Here is a 23,250-nt window from a genome sequence, read left to right on the forward strand (position 1 = left end):
TTATATATAATTTACAAACATCCCACCGCGTTTGGCACGAATCCCATCTAATTTTAAATAAAACCGAAGTACCATTTTGTTATCAGAAATAGCACCGAGTCTACTCATGGAATTCACCAAAAATGGGAAAATATGGGTGTACATAGATGAGCATGTCTATTCAAATTATTTATACAAAACATTAATCATGTTGACAGAAATGTGTTTTTACTATAACGTTATAAACGAAACAAAAAGCTTTCTCTCTCTTCTCTCACTTCTATCTTTCAGAGAGAGAAAGCTTTCTTTCGTTTTTTGGTTGTAAATTCTGATTAATCGGTGTTAGTTACCGATTTTCCTTTTTTGGTGATATCCGGATTTAGTTTCTTGTTATGGTTTTCTTTTTCTCCTTTGCAGGATCTATATCTCACCTTCGAAGAGACAAATCCCGAGAAATTATTCAGAGTTCTATGTTCATCACTCTTTATTACTTGCATACAAATATAAATCTTCATATCATCTTATGGGCTGTTGAACCAGTTCGGATGAAGTTTCTCTATATGCTGTCAATCGAAATATGTGAATACCTTCGATCGATTTAGTTTCAGACTTAGAAGAGTGTGTTTGCATCTGTGTCTGGTTCGCTAGATCTAACGAGGTGTTTGGCGCTTCACTAATTCGATGGAGTTAGAGATCTCCATTATCAATTGCTCGGCGAGCTCTGCAAAGGAAGATGTAGGTGTGATACACTTTGAAGTCCTGATTTGGCAAAGAAGATTGTCGTGGAGGCGAAGACCGGCGATTAATTGGTGATGGAGGTAGAGTAAACCGGCGGAATTCCCAAACTTCTTCTTTTAATGTCATGTGGGTCTGGGTTTTTCTCTCTTAAACACGTGTTCTTAAACGTGTAATGTTGTAATGTGTTCAATTTTGTTTTAGACCTGCTTATATGGGCTTAATTTGTATCACTTACATTGTCCTTTGGGCTTTCGTCTAATAAAAAACGAGTTGACAAAAAAAACGAAACAAAAAAAGTTAAGGGACCATGTTGTTAAATACAATAAATAAAGGGGCCGTTTCTCAATACATTAAAACTACAACTACCCAGAAAAAAAATCTTCATAATCTTGTTCACCGAATCTTCTGCTAGATTGTCCTTTGTTTCCAAAAGCACGAATCGCACGAAGAAGAAGAAGAAGTCAAAGACGATACACACAACAATGGCGACCTCATCATCATCCTCTTACCTCTTCCTCCTCATCGCGATCATCGTCTCTTCCCTTTCAGTCTCCACCATCGCCGCTCGTCCTTGCAAAACCTTCCTCATCTCCTCCTATTCCCTCTCAATAACCCCAGAAGAAAACCCTAACCACGAATCCGATCTCTCCTCCACTCGATTCGTCACCGTCTTCACCATCCGCCGTCTCAATCCCCACCCAATCGTACCTTTCTTCGTCAATCGCCGCCATGGATTCCTCCCTTCCGCCGTTGAGAAACCTCAGATCCAACGATCGGAGGACGATCGTGCCCAATCAGCCTTCCCTATGATCTTCGATAACATCAATTCGTTCAGAGACCGAACCAGAGACATCCTCAGCGTCGTCGTGGCTCTCTTGTTCGGCGTCGGTTGTGGTGCCCTAACCGCCGCGACTATGTACCTCGTCTGGGCTCTTGTCGTGAATCGCCATAGCTACAATTTCGAGGAAGATGATTTCGAGAACGATGAATCTGATGAAGCTAGCTTGAAGAAATTGGGTTACGTCAAGATCCCTGCTCCAGTTTCAGCTCCTGTGAAGGAAGCTGCTTAATTCGAGGTTGTTCTTATCCTAATACCCAAACAGCAAAAACAAACAAAAATTTCCTTTTGTGAATTCAGTTTCTGCATATTATCATCAGTGTCTCTGCTTTTAACGTTGTTGTCTTATCTATGTTGCGTATCAGTAAATTCGAGTCTTTTATGGATTTATCTAAACCTAATATACTTGAAATTCGAGTCATTTATGATTTGTAGTGGATGTTTATAAATTATAAATTGTGTAAGTGTGTGATTATGATGTTAGTTCTTGTTTGCAGATAGCTTATTCACTATCTTGATATCAATAAGGTTCTTTTAGGTGCTAATACTTAAATGGTTTGATCATGCAGACTTTGGTTTAACATCATTTTCGGTTTCGGTAACTCTATTTTCTCTCTGACTCGCTAGACGCTAAAAGGGAATTTGTGTGGTGTTAAGAGCTTTCAAGCATTGTAAACTCCTGATAGTTCTACTGCTTAACGACAGTTTAGTCATCTTTATATATGTTTAGAGCTTAAAGCTTGACGTTTTTGAATGAGGAGAAACAATTGGTTAATTTTTAGTGCCTTATGTTCTTTCTGGATCTAATTTGATACCTTTGGTTCTTGTATTTTGCTCTAGTCTAGTAGTGATTCTGCGTAATAACAAGTTGTTGTTATGTTCTGTCTCTTCTAGTCCTTTTCTATATGTCATCTTTATGTATGTATAGAGGCTAGAGCTTAAAGCTTGACGTTTTAAATGAGAAGCAACAATTAGGTAACATTTTGTGCCTCATGTTCTTTCTAGATCTAATCCTTTGATACTTTTGGTTCTTGGGTTTTGCTCTAGTCTAGCAGTGATTCTTAAATTTGTTGTTATTTTGTCGGGTTTTGCCTCATGTTGGGTTTCTTCTAGTTTTTATTTATATATATCATTTTGATTCTAGCTTGTTTCATGTTAGAGTTTCTTGTAAGCCCCAGTGTTGTGTAGACTTTAATTTTTCTTTTGTGTAACACACAAGATTCAAGCTTTTTGCTTTCAACCGCCTTTACTTCTTGCTATTGAGATAATTGATTATGTGATCAAATTGTTGTATTGATTTCCCTCATGTTACAACGCAATATTCGTCTAATTTTCAATTCAAGTGAGGCAAAACGTGTTGTCGTGGCACACCGGACCTTGATTGATCCATCGTGTATTCCTAAATTATCTTTTGAAAAATTGACAACTATAAACACAAAAAGACATAATCACACAACTAAGGAAGAGTTATAACGATTAACAACCTGAGTTAACATTACCTAATACAGGATCTTATGTCTGAGGACAATGCCCTAGAAGTTCTTGCGAAATGGATAACATACATATAAACGTCCAAACGAGACAAGTAAATAGAAACAGTCGAGAGGATGATAAGAGATGGATATAATTGTTCTAGAAATGGGTCAGGTTCTGTGGGTAGGAACCGTTGCTGCCTCCTTCACCATGTTCTCCCATTTTCTGCACATCTTCCGGCGACAGAATCTTTATGTACCACACGCTATTCACAAATGACCTGCAAGATTTTTTCACCATTTCTTTCAATCACAGTTTGTGTAAAACTCCCAAATCTTATATGAAGAGGAAGAGAAAGAGAAAATGTACTAACTCCCAAGGATCATCGCCGAGAAGAAGTACATCATCCTCCTTGTCCACGAATACAAGCTGCCAGCCTGATCTAAAGGCGTCTTCCAACAACCCTTTGATATCAAACATCTTACCCAACTCTTCTCTCAGCTCATGATAGCTGCTAAACCGAGATATGTCGAGTGAACGCCCCACTGAACCAGATTTATAAACCTGCACATAATCATGAACCATCCACTATTACTGTTCTATACAACAAACGAATGGGTGAAAGAAAAATCAAAAATTTACTTAAAACAGCACCTTAACAAAGTTCTTTGTCTGTCCAGCTCCATGCAATAACTCGGTAGTGTCTTGCATGGATCCATATAACGAATTCTGGAATCCAGAATCTGTTAGTGGCATTGAGGAGGTATCAGCATCTGCTGACAAAGTACCAAAATGAGGAACCGTGGTTGGGAGGAAAAGTCCAGAGTCCGAATCAACACCAAAGAGAGAGAGGTTTTGTGTATTTGGAGGTTCCAGAGAAGGACTTGTTCCACCATAGGCTTGTCGAAGAGACAACGGCTCGGAAAATTCGTTAGTTTCAGGATGAGAGTGTTTAAGAGACCAAACCTGTGTCGGTATTTGCTCAGAATGTACAGATGACTGACCAGTTATAGAGAAGTTCAAGAGATTGCTACCATCTCCAGAGCCCTGAAGGGTCGAGTTTTGCTGTTGTACTGGATTAGCTGTTGAGGTGAATTTGTTGTTTAAGTCTGCGAAATCTGATTTCATGAACGAAGGAGAGAGCAAATCAGAATGCTGCCACACACGGTTTGGTTGCTGTGGTTGTCCAGTTACTTGGTTACTAACTTCTTGTCGCAGGTTCTGCTGAGGAAGATTCTCAGTCATCTGAGTTTGAGCTTGCAGAAGATGGCGAGGGAGTTGCTGCTGTGATGATGCTTGGTGATGTTGCTGAAGCAGCAAATCAGAATTGTGGAGAGAAGCTGATTGTTGAAGGTATTGGTGGTTTGGCTCTTGGAGCTGCACAAACTGCTGTCTTAGAGGATCTCCACCTCCAATGTTTTGCAAACCGGCTGCTAACATTGCTTGGTACTGCTGATTCTGATCAGTTCCTAGTAGACTCTGTTGCATCCATGGGAACAAACTAGCAGATGGATAGTTTAAGGGAAGCATGCCATTCTCTCCAGCTCCACCTCTAAACCATGTTAGGCCACTTGCTATGTCACCCCTGCTATCTGTAGCATTACAACAACTATGTCAATTACCTAAGAAGAACGAACGATATTTGGCAACAACCCAAGGCCCCTCAAAGCTAACCTATCATAAGAATCTAGAATTCTAACATGCTCACAAATAAATTTTTGCAGCTGCATCACTAACACTTACATATTGAGAAAGATAGGCTTACCATCTGCAACTTTTCTCAAACAACATTAAATAAATAATTTTCTTTTCTGCTCAAACTTCATGCCTTAAATTTGGTCTACTAATCTTATCTTCCCCATATTTTCAACTAATACCAGGTCAAATAGTTAGTCTAAGCATGATTGTTTAATATCCTACAAACAGGAGGCCAATGGTGGATACCGTGCATTGACGATGCGCCCGGATGCCAAGGACGCTTTAGCCTGAGAGGAAACAGTGATGGATACATGGGAAAAGTGGTAAGAGGTTCAATCTCCCATAAAGAAGCCCTTGCCTGTCTCTCTCCAGCGGTCGATTCATCCCAACCAACCTACATCAAGAATGTTTGGATCTTTCAATGTTAAATGGAATTTTTAGAAAAATTTCTCAGCTGAAAGGAAAGTACTTATACATTTGTTATCAATCATTCTCTTAACAGATACCAGAAGATAGAGTAAACTACTGAAACAAGATAGAGAATAAATCATCAGATTCTGGCGCATCATCATCTTTGTTATGAACTAAAGGGTTGAAATATGAATTACCTTCACCGACCGCCAATGAGAGTTTGGCCAACGAACAGAATCCAGATCACCAATGCCAGTTATAGTACCCATGTACCTGAAAGATACCACGTTATTCTCAGAATATGAGTTGTTAACAACATGAGTGTGACACTATGACCAGGAAACAGAAAGATATTTCAGAATTGCACTTCCAAGTTAACTTTACCTTCGAACGCTTGACTCTTCTGTCTCAAAGAGCATACGAAAGCGCATCCCGACTGAAATACGCGTGTGAAAAACGGCCTTAATGTACTTGGGAAGTGGTAGCACAAACTCAGATGAGCTAGACCTGAACATGAGGAGAATACCAGTTAATGATTTATAAGATACTGTGAGGAGGAAGAAGCAGTGGAAGCAGTCCAACCTTGGATGATAAAACACTGTAAAACAGCTATTAGTTGCAGCCGCATGAGCAGCAGCAGCGAGGAGTCCAATATGCATGCTATCACTAGATAACATAGATGATGGTACAATAGTCTGTGGTCGACTGGCATGACGAATTCCCAAAAGGAGTTGATTCCTTTCATTCCTGAAAACAGGAAATAAGGTTAATATGGTAATCAATAATCAATATGCAGTAAAGGAGTGTACACAGGAAGAGTAAATAATCAATATGCAGTAAAGGAGTGTACACAGGAAGAGTAAAACCTGATGAAAATGACAGAATCTCCAGTCACAAGTCGCTTGGCACTGACAAAAACACTCCAACCAGTTGTAAGCAGATGCCGTTTGGGCTGTCCTGCAATAATACACCAGGGAAATGTAAGAAATTGGCAAAGAAAGAACAACAAAAGGGACTTCAATTGTCAACAAGTTATATAACTACGAGAATGCATAAAATTTATCTATAAAACATAACCAAACAAGGGGAGTGGGAACAGAAGACCATTGCGACTGTATATATTAACTTAACAGAAATCAAATAAACAAAATGAAAACTGAATTTCGTTTTGTGGAGACATCATTGGTCTCTTGTTAGTATCAGCAAGTTCGTCACTTCTCCAAAAACTTATCTTCCAAATTTAGCACTAAACATCCGTCAAAAGGATATGATTCTGATTTTGTTGGAGAGCTTATGTATTTACTAGATGTCCATGATATCTCATAACACCATTCTTTTTGGATTGTTTTTCACTTCCCTTCTTTTTAACTACACTTCAAAGCACCGCCTAGAACTAGCTATTTAGAATACGTGCATAAAAGCATATACCATTTCCAAAACAGAATACATAACCTTGTTCTTGCATCAAAATAATATACCCAAAACTTCTAAGAACATACTAAACAGCCACATAAAAATGATCACGGCCAGCACTAAATGGAGCCAAGGACTAAACCAACTCAACAACGCAGCTATATTTAGTTAAAAGGATCGACTCAAAGAAGAAAGGTGAGACCTACCGCGAAAGATATGCCTAAACTTCCATTCATTATCATGAAGATCCCTTGCAATCAACTCCTGTGCTGGTGGCTGCTGTGTGTAATCCTACAGAATGGAAAAAGGCGAGATATCTCAGGGAGTACATATCTCACAGTATTAGAATTACCCACAATACTAAGCAAAAGTACCTACCAATGGAGGAAAAACTTTCTCAGCAGCACGTCTAGGAACAGAAAACCCTCCATGTGTACTAGTATCACTCGCTGTCAAAGTCTTGCAGAAATAATTGCTAGGCTGCTTGCTCGGGATTCCCAACTCAATCGGTACAAACGTATCCTTCTGCTCCTCCTAAAACCCAAAAGCAGTAACTAAACAATCAATGACAGCTCAAAAGAATCATTGCATTAACCTATAAACAAATATTAAAACCAATCAGTTAACCTGTGTCAATGGTTGAAGTACCATTTGGGCATACACCTCATCAGTCTCCACGTCTGCCTAAAAAATTACAAAAACAAACATCCCATACTTACAACACAACATCCCAAAAAAAACCACTTCAGTTATTGAGAGAAAAAGACAGGGAACTAACAAACTACGCACATGCATTGTAACATTATGGAGCTGACATATTAGTTGTGGTGGTAGACTTGGGTAATTGGGTATGTGACCCTCAACTTCCTTATTAGTAGTAGCAGCAACCTATAAATAGAAAAAGGCTCCTTAGCTTTGAGACTTCTTTGCAAGTTCCCATCATAAATGCAAAACAAATCTAAAGAATGAAAAGAAAAAAAAAACACAAAACCGTTGATTAAAGATTTGGTCTTAAGAACCTGTTCGCTGTGACCTTGTGGAAAATAGACAACTCGGCTTCCAGATGATGGAAGAGAGACCAATGGTCCAGCACAAGCATGCCATAGCTCAGAATTAAGACACTTCTTTTCTCCTGTTTACACAACACACGGAATTCAAGAAAACTAATCCTGAAAATGAACTAATCAAGAAAACGAATATTGAAAATGAAACTTGGGAAGCAAAGAGAGACAATTTCTTTCTTTTTTCACTTACCTTCATGACTCTGGTGACCAAATCCAGATGTTGAAAGATTCATGTTTTAGAGAGTAGAGAAACCCCCAAAATCTTGCTTTCTTCAAAACACTAAAAACTGAAATTAGCAAAACCCTAATTTTCCGTACGATTTTTTCTTCACTTCCAGCTACTACACCAGCTATAAATCTTGAGCTTGAGGAAGACAAATTCTTCCTTCTCCATCTCCTTTTTTCTCTTCTTACCCCCACCCAAAATTTCACACTGTTCTCTCACCGGCGAATCAGAGAAAACCCATTTCGCAGAAGCTCGAAAAAAATCAGGCTTTTACCATTAGAACACTGAGAACAAAAGCTGAGCAGATACGCATTGGAACATTTGAAGAAGAGAGACAACAACAAAAACGCTCGCAGTCAAATCTTTGTGGAGAAAGGAAGAGAGATAGAGGAAGAAGATAAGGAAAATCTGTCTCACTTCGCTTTCCGTGGCATTTAAAATCCCTCGAAGCAGTTTCCGTCGCTGTCTAGACTTCAAACAGTAGTGAGGGAGAGAGAAAGAGATAGGTGAGAGAGAGAGAGAGAGAGAGAGAGAGAGAGAGAGAGAGAGAGAGAGAGAGTTAGAGAGGTGTTTCACATTTTTATTATATTGATGGCTTATTATCCGGATGATAAATAGCGGGTAAGAAAGTCGGAAACGGATTATTCGGATATTGAAAATTAATTGAAAACGAGTTATTGGAAATTGATAAAATACTATCTGATATAGGTTCAATAGACATAAGGTTGTAAAATACGGTAATAAGAATATATGGATACTTTGTAGCTAAAATTACTATATAAATTTTCACGATTTGAATAAAATGAACATAAAAAAAGATTTTTTAAACAATTTTAATAGTGTTAGAGCGAGAAATAGTAGATAAGATAATCAAAAACTAACTATTTATATTAAAAATATCATATAGGATCAAAAAAATTAGAAAATTCGATAATATAACATATTTAATAGCATTGTAAAATTTGGAGAGTTTAGAAAAAAAATAAGGCAATTAAGCTATCTCGGCTTTTACAGGTTTATATTACATATTTAGATATTTTAAACTATCTTACTTAAGTTGTAATTATTTAAACATAATTGAACATGGGATGGATATTTAGTTAATTTTGATAGTTTCTATAAATGAGGTCAATATATATGATTGAAAAAATTTAGAAAATTAAACAAAACCAAAGATAATTTTTTGAATAATTAATAAAATATAAACATTTAAGGATAATTCGAATACCTCATCTGATATCGATCAACTTTACTATTTATTTAAGTCTAGTGATTAATATTGATATACAGAATCTGTAAACAGAGTCTGTAAATACATAACGTAAATACAGAGTTTGTAAATTGGTATACTATATTTAGTTAATTTTGATAGTTTCTAAAAAGAGTGAATGCGGTCAATATATATGATTGAAAAAATTTAGAAAATTAATTAAAATTAAAGATAATTTTTGAATAATCAATAAATTAATATAAATATTAAGGATAATTTGAATACCTCACCTGATATCGATCAACTTTATTATTTATTTAAGTTTAGTGATTAATATTGATATACAGAGTCTATAAATACATAACGTAAATACAGAGTTTGTAAATTGGTATACTATAAACTAATGTTAATTAATTCAGTTCGAAGCTACCGGTTTAGACCTGGTCAAATGTATATAAACCTCCAATTGTAATTTGCTTTCCAATTAATGAGAATGAGATTTCATTTGGTAAAATGATATCAGAGCATCTGAAATCTCTAAGAAACTTTTCTTTCGCTTCTCGTTTCTTTAATTTTCGATTTTGGTTGTTTTGCCGGTTTCTCACCGGAAAACCACCATCATTTTCGTTTCTTTCAGCTCACTTCGTCTCTTCATCTCCTTGACGAGCTTTTTTCTTAGTTTTTCTGTGCGATTCAGCATTCTTTGTACGATTCTCCATCGTCTCTTCGCTGATATCGATTCTCAATGGGAAAACGAAAGTGAAAGTCGAAATATCGTTCATCTACACCAGATTCAGCAGCTCCGACGTCTCCGAAGACTCGTTACGAAGCATCGGCCTCAAATCCAACTCATGTAACATCGGAAGCAGCGGATTTCGTCTCTGGTTTTGCGAATCGCACCTATGGTCGCAGATCTATTTCTTCATCATCATCGGATCAGTTCAAGGTATCTAACAATCCCGATAACATCCACTCCCTTTATCATCTACATAGCTCTGATCATCCTGGCCTAGTTTTAGCATCGGAACCATTAGATGGGAATAACTATGGTATTTGGATCATTACTATGACTACTAGCTTAGAGGCTAAGAAAAAGATGGGATTTCTGGATGGATCAATAGTTAAACCTGCTGAATCTGATCCTTACTTCAAGATCTGGTGTCGTTGCAATACTATGGTCAAATCATGGCTTCTGAACAGCATATCGAAGAAGTTCTATACCAGTATTATGTATTTCAAAAATACTTCAGATATCTGGTCTGATCTCCACACTCGTTTTCATAAGTCAAATCTTCCACGACTATACAAACTTCGCCATCGGATTCATTCTTTCCGTCAAGGTAGCTTGGATCTTTTTTCATATCATACTCAGACTCAAGCACTTTGGGAGGAATTGTCTAATATATAAGTGACTCCATTAACTGTTGAAGCTCTGTTAGCTGAGAATGAGACTAATCGAGTCATTGATTTCCTCATGGGACTAAATGAGAACTATGAGAGTATCAGGAGTCGCTTTCTCATGAAGAAGAATCTGCCATCTTTGTCTGAGATTTATAATCTACTTCATAACGAGGATAGTCAACGAAATGCTTGTCAAACAACTTCAACTGATCTCACCACGCCTGCAGCTTTCCAAGTCTCTCAACAACAACCTCAGTCTGGTGGTAAATTTGTTCAGGCTTCATCAGAAACTCCATCAAATGGCTATGTGAAAAAGGAAAGGCCATATTGCACTTACTATCATCGTGTTGGACATATTATGGACCCCTGTTATAAGAAACATAGATATCCAACAGGCTCGAAACCAAGTCAGAAATCAACAGTTTCGGCCAATGCTGCTATTGGTGACATCTCTTTGTCTGACGTTGACTCTACTGACTTGTCTTCTCAAGCCGATTTATCCACAACTCAGATACAGCAGCTGGTTTCCTTCCTCAGCAGTAAGTTGCAGCCTCCTAATGATCAGATCAGTCTAGAAGTTCACTCTTTCTCAGCTAATCTCCATTCCTCATCCACCCCGAGTCCAATTCCTGGTAAATATTTTCCCTCTATCATTTGTTTTTTTGCGGGAATTGATAAGTCTTACAATTGTTCAACAAATGAAAATCTACTTACATTGAATGCTTGGGTGATAGACACAGGAGCAACTAACCATATTTCACATCAAAAATCATTTTTTCAAACTTTTAAATCTCTTTCTAACACCACTGTAACCCTTCCTAATGAAGTTTCTGTGAGCATTGTTGAGATAGAAAATATCCATTTGGGTAGTACTCTTGTTCTATCTGATGTTCTTTATATCCCTCAATTCAAATTCAATCTTCTTAGTGTCAGTTCTTTGACCAATAGCATTCATTGTCGATTCTGGTTTGATGAGTTCTCTTGTGCCATTCAGGATCCTCCACGGGATTAATAATTGGAATGGGTAGACAAGTGGCTAACCTTTACTTCATGGATATAGAGTCGGTCTCTCTCAAAGACTCTCTTCATACACCCGTAACTGCTTCTGTTTCTTCTATAGATACCTGGCACAAGAGGTTAGGGCATCCTTCCCTTTCCAAATTGCAACCTATGCAATCTATACTTTTTTTTCCTTCTCAAAAGACCAATACAGATTTTCATTGTAAAACTTGTCATTTGTCAAAACAAAGACATCTTCCTTTTGTTTCTAATAATAATCTCAGTGAAAATATTTTTGATATATTACATATTGATATCTGGGGTCCATTCTCTACTCCTACTCATGATGGTTTTAAGTACTTTCTCACCATTGTAGATGATTGTTATAGAGTTACATGGGTATACTTACTTAAAACTAAATCCGATGTTCTTCAGGTCTTTCCCAATTTTATCCAAATGATAGAAACTCAATTTGAAAGAAAAGTAAAACGGGTTAGATCTGACAATGCTTCAGAACTCAACTTCACCAAATTTTATCAATCTAAAGGCATTGTGCTATTTCACTCCTGCCCTGAAACACCCCAACAAAACTCTATTGTGGAACGCAAGCATCAACACATTTTAAATGTGGCTCGTTCTCTCTTTTTTCAATCCCATATTCCTCTCCCATATTGGGGTGACTGTATTCTTACTGTAGTTCATCTCATTAACCGACTCCCTGCTCCTGTGCTTCACAACAAGAGTCCCTTTGAGCTCTTAACCAAGAAACTTCTTGATTACAATCAATTAAAAACCTTTGGTTGTATTTGCTATTCCTCTACATCACCAAAGGGTCGTCATAAATTTGAACCCCGAGCTTGTGCATGTGTTTTTCTTGGTTATCCTCCTAGAGTCAAAGGTTACAAACTTCTCGATCTTGAATCTAATTCCATTTCCATTTCAAGACATGTTGTCTTTCATGAAGATTTATATCCCTTCCTTGGATCAGATCATTCTCCGACTGATATTCAGTTCTTTCCTGATTTGATTCCCTCCCCATCACTAAATCCACTTGTAGATAAGCATTCTTCTTATATTCCTGTTGAATCTTCAGATTCTCAATCTTTGACTCGTGAGAATTTTGTATCCTCTTCCACTTCGGAGATACCTTTCCTTCTCCATCTGATACTTCTTCTCACAGGAAATCCAAAAAACATGCTTATCTCCAAGATTGCTATTGCAACTCTGTCGGTTCCTCAACCATTCATGAAATTTCCAAATTCCTCTCTTACAATAAACTTTCCCAATCATACATCTCCTTCCTTGTTTCCATTGACAAAATCAAAGGACCCACCACCTATGCTGAGGCAAAGCAACTTCTAGTCTGGGATGATCCTATGGATGATGAGATAAATGCTTTAGAAAGCACTGAAACTTGGATCATTTGTACTCTGCCTCCCGGTAAAAAACCAATTGGATGTAAGTGGGTCTACAAGGTCAAGTTCAATGCAGATGGGACTGTTGAGCGTTACAAGGCTCGTTTAGTCGTCAAGGGTTATACGCAGCAGGAGGGAGTTGACTACACTGAAACATTCTCTCATGTCGTTAAACAAACAATGGTCAAAATCATTCTTGCTCTCTCTGCAATTCATGGTTTTTCTCTTCATCAATTAGATGGAGATCTCGATGAAGAGATTTACATGAAATTGCCTCTAGAATACGCTGACAGAAAGGGGGACTTGCTTCCATCAAATGCTGTTTGCAAGTTGCAAAAGTCCTTGTACGGCCTTAAACAAGCCTCAAGGCAGTGGTTTTTGAAGTTTTCATCGACTTCTTGTTTCATCAAAACCACTGCTAATGTATTTCTGTGCGTCCTTGTTTATGTCGATGATATAATCATTGCGAGCAATAATGACACCGAAGTTGATATATTGAAGTCCCAACTCAAATCTTTATTCAAACTGCGTGATCTTGGTCCCCTCAAATACTTTCTTGGACTGGAGATTGCACGGACAAATGAGAGGATTTATATATGTCAATGTAAATATGCTCTTGACTTACTCGATGATGTAGGTTTACTTGGTTGCAAGCCTTCCAGTATACTTATGGATCCTATTCAGAAATTCTCCAAAGATAATGGCGGTGATCTGGTTGATGCTAAGTCCTAAAGGCGTCTCATCGACAGACTAATGTACTTACAAATGATATGTCCTGACATCACATTTGTAGTCAACAAGCTTAGCCAATACTCGGAAGCTGCACGACAGGCTCACGATCAAGATGTTCTCAAGATTTTACACTACATCAAAGGAACCATTGGGCAAGGTCTGTTTTATTCTGCTAAATCTGAACTTCAAATTCAGGCTTTTGCAGATGCAGATTGGACGGGTTGTCAAGATACTCGTCGTTCCAACTCTCGCTTTTGTATCTTCTTGGGAACTTCTTTGATATCTTGGAAATCGAAGAAACAGCAAGTAGTTTCAAAAAGCTCGACCGAAGCTGAGTATCGCAGTCTCTCTTTTGTCTCAGATGAACTGGTATGGCTTACTCACTTCTTCAAGGAGTTACAAATACTTTTAGCTAAGTCTACTTTGTTATTTTGTGACGACACTTCGGCCATCAATATTGCTCGAAATCCTGTCTTCCACGAACATACGAAACACATTGAAAACGATTGTCATAGTATTCGTGAAAGAATGGTTGCAAGTTTCTTCAAGCTTCTCAATGTTAAGACTGATCTTCAGCTTGCAGATCTTTTCACCAGGGCACTGCATTCTGCTCTTTTTCAGCGATTGGTAAGTAAGATAGGTTTTTTTAGTATTTTCGTCCTATTTTGAAGGAAACTATTGATATAAAGAGTCTATAAATACATAACGTAAATATAGAGTCTTTAAACTGGTATACTATAAATTAGTATTAATTAATTTAGTTTGAGATTACCGGTTTGAACTATAAATCAGTATTAATTAATTCAATTGTACTTTGTTTTTCAATTAACGAGAACGAGATTTCATTTTGTAAAAATTAATTATTACAGATGATTATTTAAACAAACAAAAAAATAGATATGGGACGGAAATTTAGAAATGGACAGCAAGCAATTTATAAGGGACCCGGGTGGATCGGAATTGACCCGACTGGACCCGGTGGAAAGCTGAGCAGAGAAGTGAGAGTGAGGGACCTACTCACCACAATTATGAGCGGTGGTATGGTGTCAGTACTCTACAGTGTCATCACCTCGCTTCTGATCGTTGGATTTCGCTTCTCCTTCCTTATCTTCACCGTCAAATATTATTTATTTGGTTAATAAAATTTTCATTTTTGTATTATATATTCCTTTTGGAAATAGAGAGAACATTTATTACGAAAACTATCAACAGGTGAATCAGTTTTTTATATATAAAAATCTGATATTTGAGTGGAAGAAATGAATGAAAAATATTTCTTTTTTGGTTAGATCGAAAATATGAGTTTTGAAAAGTATGAAAAAATGTTCTGTTTATGATTGTCGGGAATAACGAAGTAAAACGAAAATCAATCAGAAAATAAATAGAAGTGAATTTGTTTTACTTGTAAAAATCAGTCAGTAAAGCATACTTATTCATAAGATGGATTTTCGTTTTACTTAAGGTAGTTCGGATTTTCGGTTTGGTTACTTAACTTACTTTTAAATCGATCGGTTCTTCGATTTGTTTTTTTTTTCGTCACTCTTCTTTTTTTTGTCAACAATTTCTAGTGGGCATGAATCAAAATTCACTGAATTTTACCATATTTTTTTAAAAAATATACGAAATTCCTCAAAGCTAGATAACCAAACCGAATAGACCAATTATTGAACCGAATTTTGGTAAAGAATTTAAAACATGTAACTGAACCACATTAACCGACTACTGAACCAAATTTTTGTTCATTTTATTCGATAACTTTTCTCCCAAACTAAACTACTTAAAAAATCGAAGAACCAAACCGACTCAACTCATAACATGAAGAAGAGGAGAATCGATTGAAATGACCAACAACTCATTTCCTTTTTAATACCTTCTTTTTTACTTGAACTTTTGTTTAGAACCATTTTATTGATCTTCTTTTTGCACTTTGGTTTGTCTCTTGGCCATCGTAGCCAGTCCATCTTACTCGTGGACTTCGACCCCAACAAACATTAGCACAGGTACATTTCGAGGGACAAACACGATTTTGATTTTGACTGCATTATAACTAAATAATCTGTCAACTTGACTTGAAATGATTATGACTTACAAATAAACATATTATATTCTGTAAGTCCATATAGAACACCATTCTCATAAGTCACGAACGAGGTGCGAATAACAGCTATACAAGATGTTATAATGGAGACTTTTGTTTCTCTTGTTATTCTTGATATTCTTCTCCTTTTCACGATCAAATCCGAAAGAACTGATCCAAAACACTTTCACTTGAAACTTCTACTGGTTATTCGGAGAGGATATCGAGGTGCTAATCAGGTCTTAACAGACCCCAAATGCTACTTTTGAAGCCACGTTTCCTACAATCTTAGCCTGCAACAAGAATGGAAGCCTCACCAAACTTGAAGCTGAATTACAGGCTCTACTAATGGCGATGCATCTAATGTGATCAAGAGGCTAATGGAAAATTATTTTTAAAGGAGAAAATCAAATGGTCATTAAACTGGACAATGGACTTGAGAATAATTTCAGAGTTCATAACTGGATTAGTGACATTTCTAGAATTCAAAGAAGTATTATATCAAGAAATTAGGTTTAATAAAGAATTGCTCTCTTTATTAGCTTTAGAAACTTGCTCAAAACTAAAGCTCTCAAAACCAAAACTCATAAGTACGTCACAAGTCGACATCTGCTTTTATAATCGAACCAAAACCTTATCCTATTAGAAAGCCAAATTTCCTTTTAGATGACACCAAATATATCTAGATAACTCCAAATATGTTTAGATAACTCCTAAACATAAAGACTCCTAATCCTAATAGGAATAACTTGTGACACAAGTCTTCAAGCTTAACCAACAATCTCCCCTTTAAGCTTGAAGTCACTTAACTCCAAATCTTGAACTCCAACAGCTCTCTCATTTCCTTAACTTAACTCTTCCAAGCGCCTTTGTCAAAATGTCAGCTCTTTGTTCGCTTCCTGGAACATGTTCTACTTCTACTTGACCATTCTCCACACACTCCCTTATAAAATGATATCTTCTATGAATGTGTTTGCTTCTTCCATGAAACACAGGGTTTCTTGTGAGAGCAATGGCCGATTGATTATCAATCCTTATGGTAATCCTTTCATATGACACACCGATGACCTCACTAAGTAAATTCTGAAGCCATATTGCCTGTCTTGCTGCTTCAGTTCCAGCCATAAACTCGGCTTCACAAGAAGATAAAGCTACTGTGTCCTGCTTTTGTGAGCACCAAGACACTGGACTTTCACCGAGATAGAAGACATTTCCTGCTGTACTTTTACCATCATCAAGGTCAACGTTATGACTACTATCACTGTAACCAATTAGCTTCGGTATTCTTGGAGTAGAGCTCTTAAACATTAGACCAAAAGTGGTGGTACCTCGCAGATATCTCAAACAATGTTTCATGGCAGCTCCATGAGACTCTTTTGGATTCTGCATATACCTACTTAGTACTCCTACACAAAAGGACATATCTGGTCTTGTGTGTAAGAGATAGCGTAGACATCCAACATTCTTTCTATACCATGTTGCATCGATTTCTTTCTCTTCTTCAGACTTTGATAACTGCAGTCTAGCTTCCATTGGTATGTGAGCCGAATTACAGTTCTCCATTCCTGCTTCTTCTAGAATCTTTTGTGCATATCGCTTTTGTTGCAGAGTTATTCCTTCCTTTTGCTGGCATACTTCTATCCCAAGATAGTATGTTAGCTTTCCAAGATCACTCATGTCGAATTTCAATGACATCTCCTTCTTGAAATCGCCAATGAGGGCTGAATTTGTCCCTGTAATGAATAAATCATCAACATAGACAGCTAACAGAAGAAGTTCCTTACTCACTTTCTTTCGATATACCGATGGCTCCTTAGAACATTTTTCAAACTTCAGCTCTTGCAATATCTGATTTAATTTGTTGTTCCATGCTCTAGGGGCCTGCCTTAAACCATACGAAGCTTTATGTAGTTTAGAAACTTTTCCTTCAAATCCTTTCTCTTCAAAGCCTTCAGGTTGAGTGACAAACACAGTTTCCTTCAATTCTCCATGGAGAAAAGCTGTTTTAACATCCAAGTGATGTATCTCCCATTGATTGGATGCAGCAAGACTGATTAAAAGTCGAACTGTCTCTAGTCTGGCAACTGGAGCAAACACTTCTTCAAAATCAACTCCATACCTCTGCACATATCTTTTAGCAACTAATATTGCCGTGTGCTTGTTAATGCTTCCATCTGAGTTGCAATTAAGTTTAAAAACCCATTTTAAACCTATTGGTTTTGCTCCAGCTGGCAAATCTACGAGACTCCAAGTTTTGTTCCTTTTAATAGAACATATTTCATCTTCACAAGCAAGCATCCAATCCTTTGATTCTTTTGCCTCCAAGAAACTCCTTGGCTCGTCGTTTAGACAGAATAAAAGCTTTTCTCCTTCTTCTTCTACAAGCATGACGAAGTCCTCAAGGTGTTTAGGTCTTACTGGAACTCTTGTTGATCGTCTTAGAACCAGTGGTGATTCCGGCTGTGCATTTGTAGTCTCTGCAGTTCTGGGACTCTGTTCATAAGCGGTTATGACATCATGATCGTTTTCTTCATTCTCGTATTCAGGAAACTCTGCTTCTTGTGGCTCTGTTTCATACTCTGTCGTGACATCTTTCCTTATGCCACGATTTCCAGTTTCTCCGAATACAATCCTGAAACTTTCATCTCTTCTTTGATCTAAGTCCATGGAGTTCCAGTTCCAGCTTCTCGCTTCATCAAATACAACGTCTCGGCTTACAACAATCTTCCGACTCTGAGGATCAACCATTCGGTAAACTCTGGAACCTGGTTCAGTTCCGAGGTGAACAAGTATACGTGATCTGTCATCTAATTTTTTCAGATGGGGCATCTCAACCTTCTCATATCCTATACAACCGAAGATGCGAAGATGTTTAATGTTTGGCTTCTTCTCTCGGAATGCTTCGTATTGTGTTCTGTCTTTTATTGCTCTGGTTGCTACTCTATTTAGAAGATAGGTTGAGTGCCTCACTTCCTCACCCCACAAATAACTCGGCACCCTCATGTGTTTCATAATACTTCGCGACATCTCCATTAGTGTCCTGTTACGTCTCTCAACTACCCCGTTTTGTTGAGGGGTATAAGGTGCGGTGAGTTGCCTTTTTATACCGGTTTCATCATAGAACGAGTTAAACTCCTGAGACACGAATTCTCCTCCTCTGTCTGTTCTGAATGCTTGTATGCTTGCTCCTGATTCTTGTTCAATCAAACTTTTGAACTTCTTAAATTTGTCAAAAGCATCGCCTTTTTCTTTTAACAAAACTGTCCACATGTATCTTGAGTAATCGTCAATGATTACAGAGATATATCTGTTTCCACCTGCTGTACTTGGTGTAATAGGTCCACAAAGGTCCCCATGAATGAGCTCAAGTTTCTTATTGGCTCGATACAAGGAAGCTTGAGGGAACACTTGTCTTGACTGTTTCCCAAGTAAACATGAACCACAGTACTCCTTTTTGATGTTTACTTGTGGAATCCCTTCTACGAGCTCCCTTTGTATCATATTCTTCATGTTTTCTAGATTGATATGCCCAAGTCTGGCATGCCATCTACTAGACTCACTCATGGTGGATAGGTGCAGACACGCATTGTCTGTTATACCCATTCGGACTTTGTAAAGTCGGTTCCGTGATCTGCTCGCCTTGTGTAACTTTCCTTCACTGTCATGCATTGTTATGTAGTCTCCTTTCATCCTTATGTCACAGCCTGCTTCAGTGGCTTGACCGAGGCTGATTATGTTGCTCCTGAGGTCTGGGATAAAGTAAACGTTCTTCATACATCTTGGTTCTCCGTTTCTGTCGATGAATGATATTGATCCTTTTCCTTTGATATCTATTCGCGAATCATCTCCAAAACGTACTTTCCCGGTAGCAGAGTCATCAATCTTTGTAAAATATCTTCGATCACCTGTCATATGGTTGCTAGCTCCATTGTCTAGATACCATAGGTTTTCTTCCCCAGTATTTACCTGATACTTGCTTGGTGTGCAGTTCTTTTTATTCAGGTAAACAACCTCGTGCATTAGAAGTTCATCCGCTGCTTCGGTATCGTCTTTGTTGTTTTCCTGTGTTTCCTGTAACTTAAGTAGTCGGTCTGGGCAGCTCGAAGCATAGTGACCTTGTTCGTCACATCTATAGCAGGTGATTTTAGATAAATCAACACTCCGTGTTTGATCTCTTTCTCCATTAAAACGTCCACGGCCTCTTCCTCTAGAGTAGAACCTTCCTCCACGTCCTCTGCCTCTGTTCTCGCCATTGAAATCCCGTTTTTCTGTGTCTGCATACATCAGTTTGGACTGGTCTTCCTGAGCTTCTTCTTCTTCCTCGAAGACACGTTCTTCATATGCTTTCAGGCGTCCGATGATGTCTTCAAAACTTGTGGTATTAAGGTCCAAGACTTGTTCAACGGATGCCACTATATGAATGCATTTCTTCCGAGGAAGACTCTTAAGAAACTTTTTGACCAGCTTTGGTGTTTCAATGCTCACTCCTAAGGCAGTAGATTTTGATGAAATCTCGGATAGTTTGCCAGAGAAGTCATCAATTGTTTCATTGTCCTTCATCTTCAATCGATTAAATTCCGCCATAAGGGTTTGTAATTGTGCTTCTTTTACCCTCTCAGCTCCCATATGTCTCGATTTATAGCGTCCCATACCTTCTTCGCCGAGTCTAGTTCACCGACCTGTAGAACAAGAGTCTCCGGTATGGACTGGAATAGCAGGGCCATTGCCATGGTATTCTTCTCCTCGTCTGTGTTTCCTGTCTCGATGGTTTCCCACACTTTGTGTACTTTGAGACAAATCCTCATTCTCATTGACCAAACCGTATAGTTTGTTGTGGTAAGCATCAGACATTGAATAGAGGATGGTCCTCCTCCGTCTTTGATTTTGTCAGTCGCTAGTATTATGTCGCCCATGGTGTTTGTTTTAACAGATCCTCTTCCTTAAATTCTAGTTGCTGCTCTGATACCAATTCTAGAATTCAAAGAAGTATTATATCAAGAACTTAGGTTTAATAAAGAATTGCTCTCTTTATTAGCTTTAGAAACTTGCTCAAAACTAAAGCTCTCAAAACCAAAACTCATAAGTATGTCACAAGTCGACATCTGCTTATTTAATCGAACCAAAACCTTATCCTATTAGAAAGCCAAATTTCCTTTTAGATAACACCAAATATATCTAGATACCTCCTAATATGTTTAGATAACTCCTAAACATAAAGACTCCTAATCCTAATAGGAATAACTTGTGACACAAGTCTTTAAGCTTAACCAACAACATTCTCCTATGGAAAAACAAATGTGATTCAACCCATTATCGATTGATCCCAAGGAATGATAATAAAGCTGCAGATCAACTGAACTCACAAAGGAAGCTATTTCTTCAAGTTTTCCTTTTGTTTTTCATTACTGTGTACCAAACAGTATTGTACAAATACTCCATAAGGATCACTATCATTTATTTGGAACTCAGTAATAAAACAGATAATATTGACGTTAAAAAAATGAAAAATACGATGGCAAATACACAAAATTTTCATACACCATTTTAACCAATTAATCTTTATACAAAGTTGTCCCTAAATTCATTAAATTCTACCGTTGCTACCCAGATCGAACCTCCTCGGCTCCAAAAGACTTTACTCAAAATTGAACCAATTAATCTTTATACAAAAATGCCCTTCAATTCATTAAACCGCTTCTACCCAGAACCTGCTCTGCTTCAACCTCAAGACTTAACTCAACATCTTTTTAACCTCTAGAAAATTCTTCAGTTTCAAAGGCTTCTTCTCTGAGATATCCATTGGTTTCTTTGAATCTCTCCTGATTCTTAACTTCAATAGAAACGATTTCTTTGAAGATCTAATCTTCTCCTCTGTTTTCTTCTCTTCTTCTCGACGCAAAAACCGATGAAACAATAGCTCATACGCACTTCCTCTCTCCTCAGGTTTCTTTGAGAAACACGTTTCAATAAACTTCCTTGCATCACAAGGCAAGCTCTCTGGAATCTCTGGAACTTCACCATTACGGAAACGAGTCGCGAGATCATGGATTTCAACCCCTTGCCATGGAATCACACCTGTGTACATCTCTAAAACCAAGCATCCCAACGACCAAAAATCTAGGGTTTTCTTCGCGCCGCCACAGAGAGACTCCGGCGACATGTAAATCGGCGTTCCAACAAACGGGAAATCGATTCCCCAATAATGAGGTTTCTCTTCGACTTGCAACGAGTTTCCGAAATCAGAGATCTTCAGTTCGTAAGAAGAAGAATCTTTACACGGGAACACAAGGAGGTTGTCGGATTTGAGATCGCAATGAACATAACCGTGGTCGTGAATCGATACCAAACCTTGGAGAATCATACGCGTAAAGTCTCGGATCATCGGTACAGGCAGTTTTCTGTCGGTGTAATTGTCCATGAAAGAACTTAAACTACCTTCGGATGCATACTCGAGAAGCAATTTGTGGACTCTGTTTCCGTAAGAGCTGATACATTGTTCCAATTTGTCCCCAAAGCATTCGATGATTCTCGAAGATCCTCTGACTTCGCGCAGAATCTGAAACTCTCTTTGAAGATTGTGGAAGTCTTGGTCGTAAGAGTTTTTTACGGCGGCGAGAAATGAAGAGCCGTCGTGTTTTGTGTATCTGACAAGATAAACATAACCGTAAGAACCTTCTCCTAAGAACTTGACGAATTCTTCGTCTGAATATTGCATCTTTAGGGTTTCGAAAGTGAGTTACACAAGAAAGAAATTGAATCACTTGAGAAAATTTGCAGCGGCAGAGAGAAAGTGGAAAAGAAAACAAAAATATGGTAGAAGAGAAAAAAGGAAATTGTAGACTTTTATAGAATTAGGGTCAGGCCATGTCTAATAGAAAAAAGGAAATTTTAATTAAATACTTATAAAAGCTTATTTTCTTACAAAATATATTATACGCTGTAATTTGAATTTGAAGTTCGCGTTTAATTTTCTTTTTATTCATAAAGAATATTATAAAATCTAATTAATATTGTTTGTAAATTTATATTTTATTATACAAATTTTTTTCAACAAACTGATTATGGCTAAAGCCATTTCTGATTTAGTGGTCATTTTGAATTAAGACTAATTGGATGAGATATTTATAGAGAATTAGGGTTGTCTTTTTTTTCTTTTCAACAGCTAATTTATTAAATCATAATGTATTCGGATAATACAAATAATTCATTAAACAACTAGGAGGAATATTAAATGAAATATAAGAAATAGGGGATGAAGTAGCCATCTTTGCTAATTTGTCTGCAGCACTATTCCTCTCACGATTGTTATGACTTAAGGAACACTGCGGAAGCTTTGACATCCTAGACCTTATGTCGATGAGGGAATTGTCAATTTCATTGTGTTCTTCCTGCTTGTTTATTAGGTCAATCAGTTCTAAATTATCTCCTTCAAACCAGACGTACCTCAACTCTTTGATCCATACAATCTTGAGCGCTTGAAGAAACGCCATTGCTTCAGCCTGTAAAGGAGAAGGGACATCTTGTAGGGTAGAGTGACCTGAACACAGGGCCGACCCTAATATATATGACACATAAA

At 37.6% G+C, this 23,250-nt stretch overlaps 2 protein-coding genes and 2 pseudogenes across 2 annotated transcripts; 2 read left to right on the forward strand and 2 right to left on the reverse strand.

Annotated features, from left to right (window-relative positions):
• The first annotated feature begins 1,106 nt into the window (after window positions 1-1,106).
• LOC18008284 lies at window positions 1,107-2,038 on the forward strand. The gene has a single exon (XM_006391458.2). The coding sequence runs from the start codon at window positions 1,200-1,202 to the stop codon at window positions 1,785-1,787; it is 588 nt and encodes a 195-aa protein (XP_006391520.1). The 5' UTR covers window positions 1,107-1,199; the 3' UTR covers window positions 1,788-2,038.
• Window positions 2,039-3,012: 974 nt separating this feature from the next.
• Window positions 3,013-8,364, reverse strand: LOC18008926 (auxin response factor 8). The gene is made up of 14 exons (XM_006391459.2): window positions 7,805-8,364; window positions 7,570-7,682; window positions 7,340-7,438; window positions 7,178-7,234; window positions 6,929-7,084; window positions 6,757-6,841; window positions 6,004-6,094; window positions 5,720-5,884; window positions 5,522-5,644; window positions 5,335-5,410; window positions 4,973-5,120; window positions 3,683-4,620; window positions 3,402-3,592; window positions 3,013-3,308 (listed from the first exon to the last, which is right to left on the reverse strand). Exons 1-14 carry the CDS (start codon window positions 7,845-7,847, stop codon window positions 3,188-3,190), a joined length of 2,406 nt encoding a protein of 801 aa, XP_006391521.1. The 5' UTR covers window positions 7,848-8,364; the 3' UTR covers window positions 3,013-3,187.
• Window positions 8,365-9,563: 1,199 nt separating this feature from the next.
• On the forward strand, window positions 9,564-14,266 carry LOC112085511 (annotated as a pseudogene).
• Window positions 14,267-21,360: 7,094 nt separating this feature from the next.
• Window positions 21,361-22,389, reverse strand: LOC18008746 (annotated as a pseudogene).
• Between the last annotated feature and the right edge of the window lie 861 nt (window positions 22,390-23,250).

This window comes from Eutrema salsugineum, unplaced genomic scaffold, assembly GCF_000478725.1.
Source record: "Eutrema salsugineum unplaced genomic scaffold, Eutsalg1_0 scaffold_9, whole genome shotgun sequence".
NCBI lineage: Eukaryota > Viridiplantae > Streptophyta > Magnoliopsida > Brassicales > Brassicaceae > Eutrema > Eutrema salsugineum.

What these genes read in the sequence shown, in the direction of transcription:
- LOC18008284 (XM_006391458.2), top strand. Translation starts at nt 1,200, where the DNA reads ATGGCGACCTCATCATCATCCTCTTACCTCTTCCTCCTCATCGCGATC.
- LOC18008926 (XM_006391459.2), bottom strand. Translation starts at nt 7,847, where the DNA reads ATGAATCTTTCAACATCTGGATTTGGTCACCAGAGTCATGAAG. An exon ending in GGGCGCATCGTCAATGCACG is followed by an intron (nt 4,621 to 4,972) that starts GTATCCACCATT and finishes GTAATGCTACAG; the next exon opens with ATAGCAGGGGTGACATAGCA. An exon ending in CTCGGCGATGATCCTTGGGA is followed by an intron (nt 3,309 to 3,401) that starts GTTAGTACATTT and finishes AAAATCTTGCAG; the next exon opens with GTCATTTGTGAATAGCGTGT.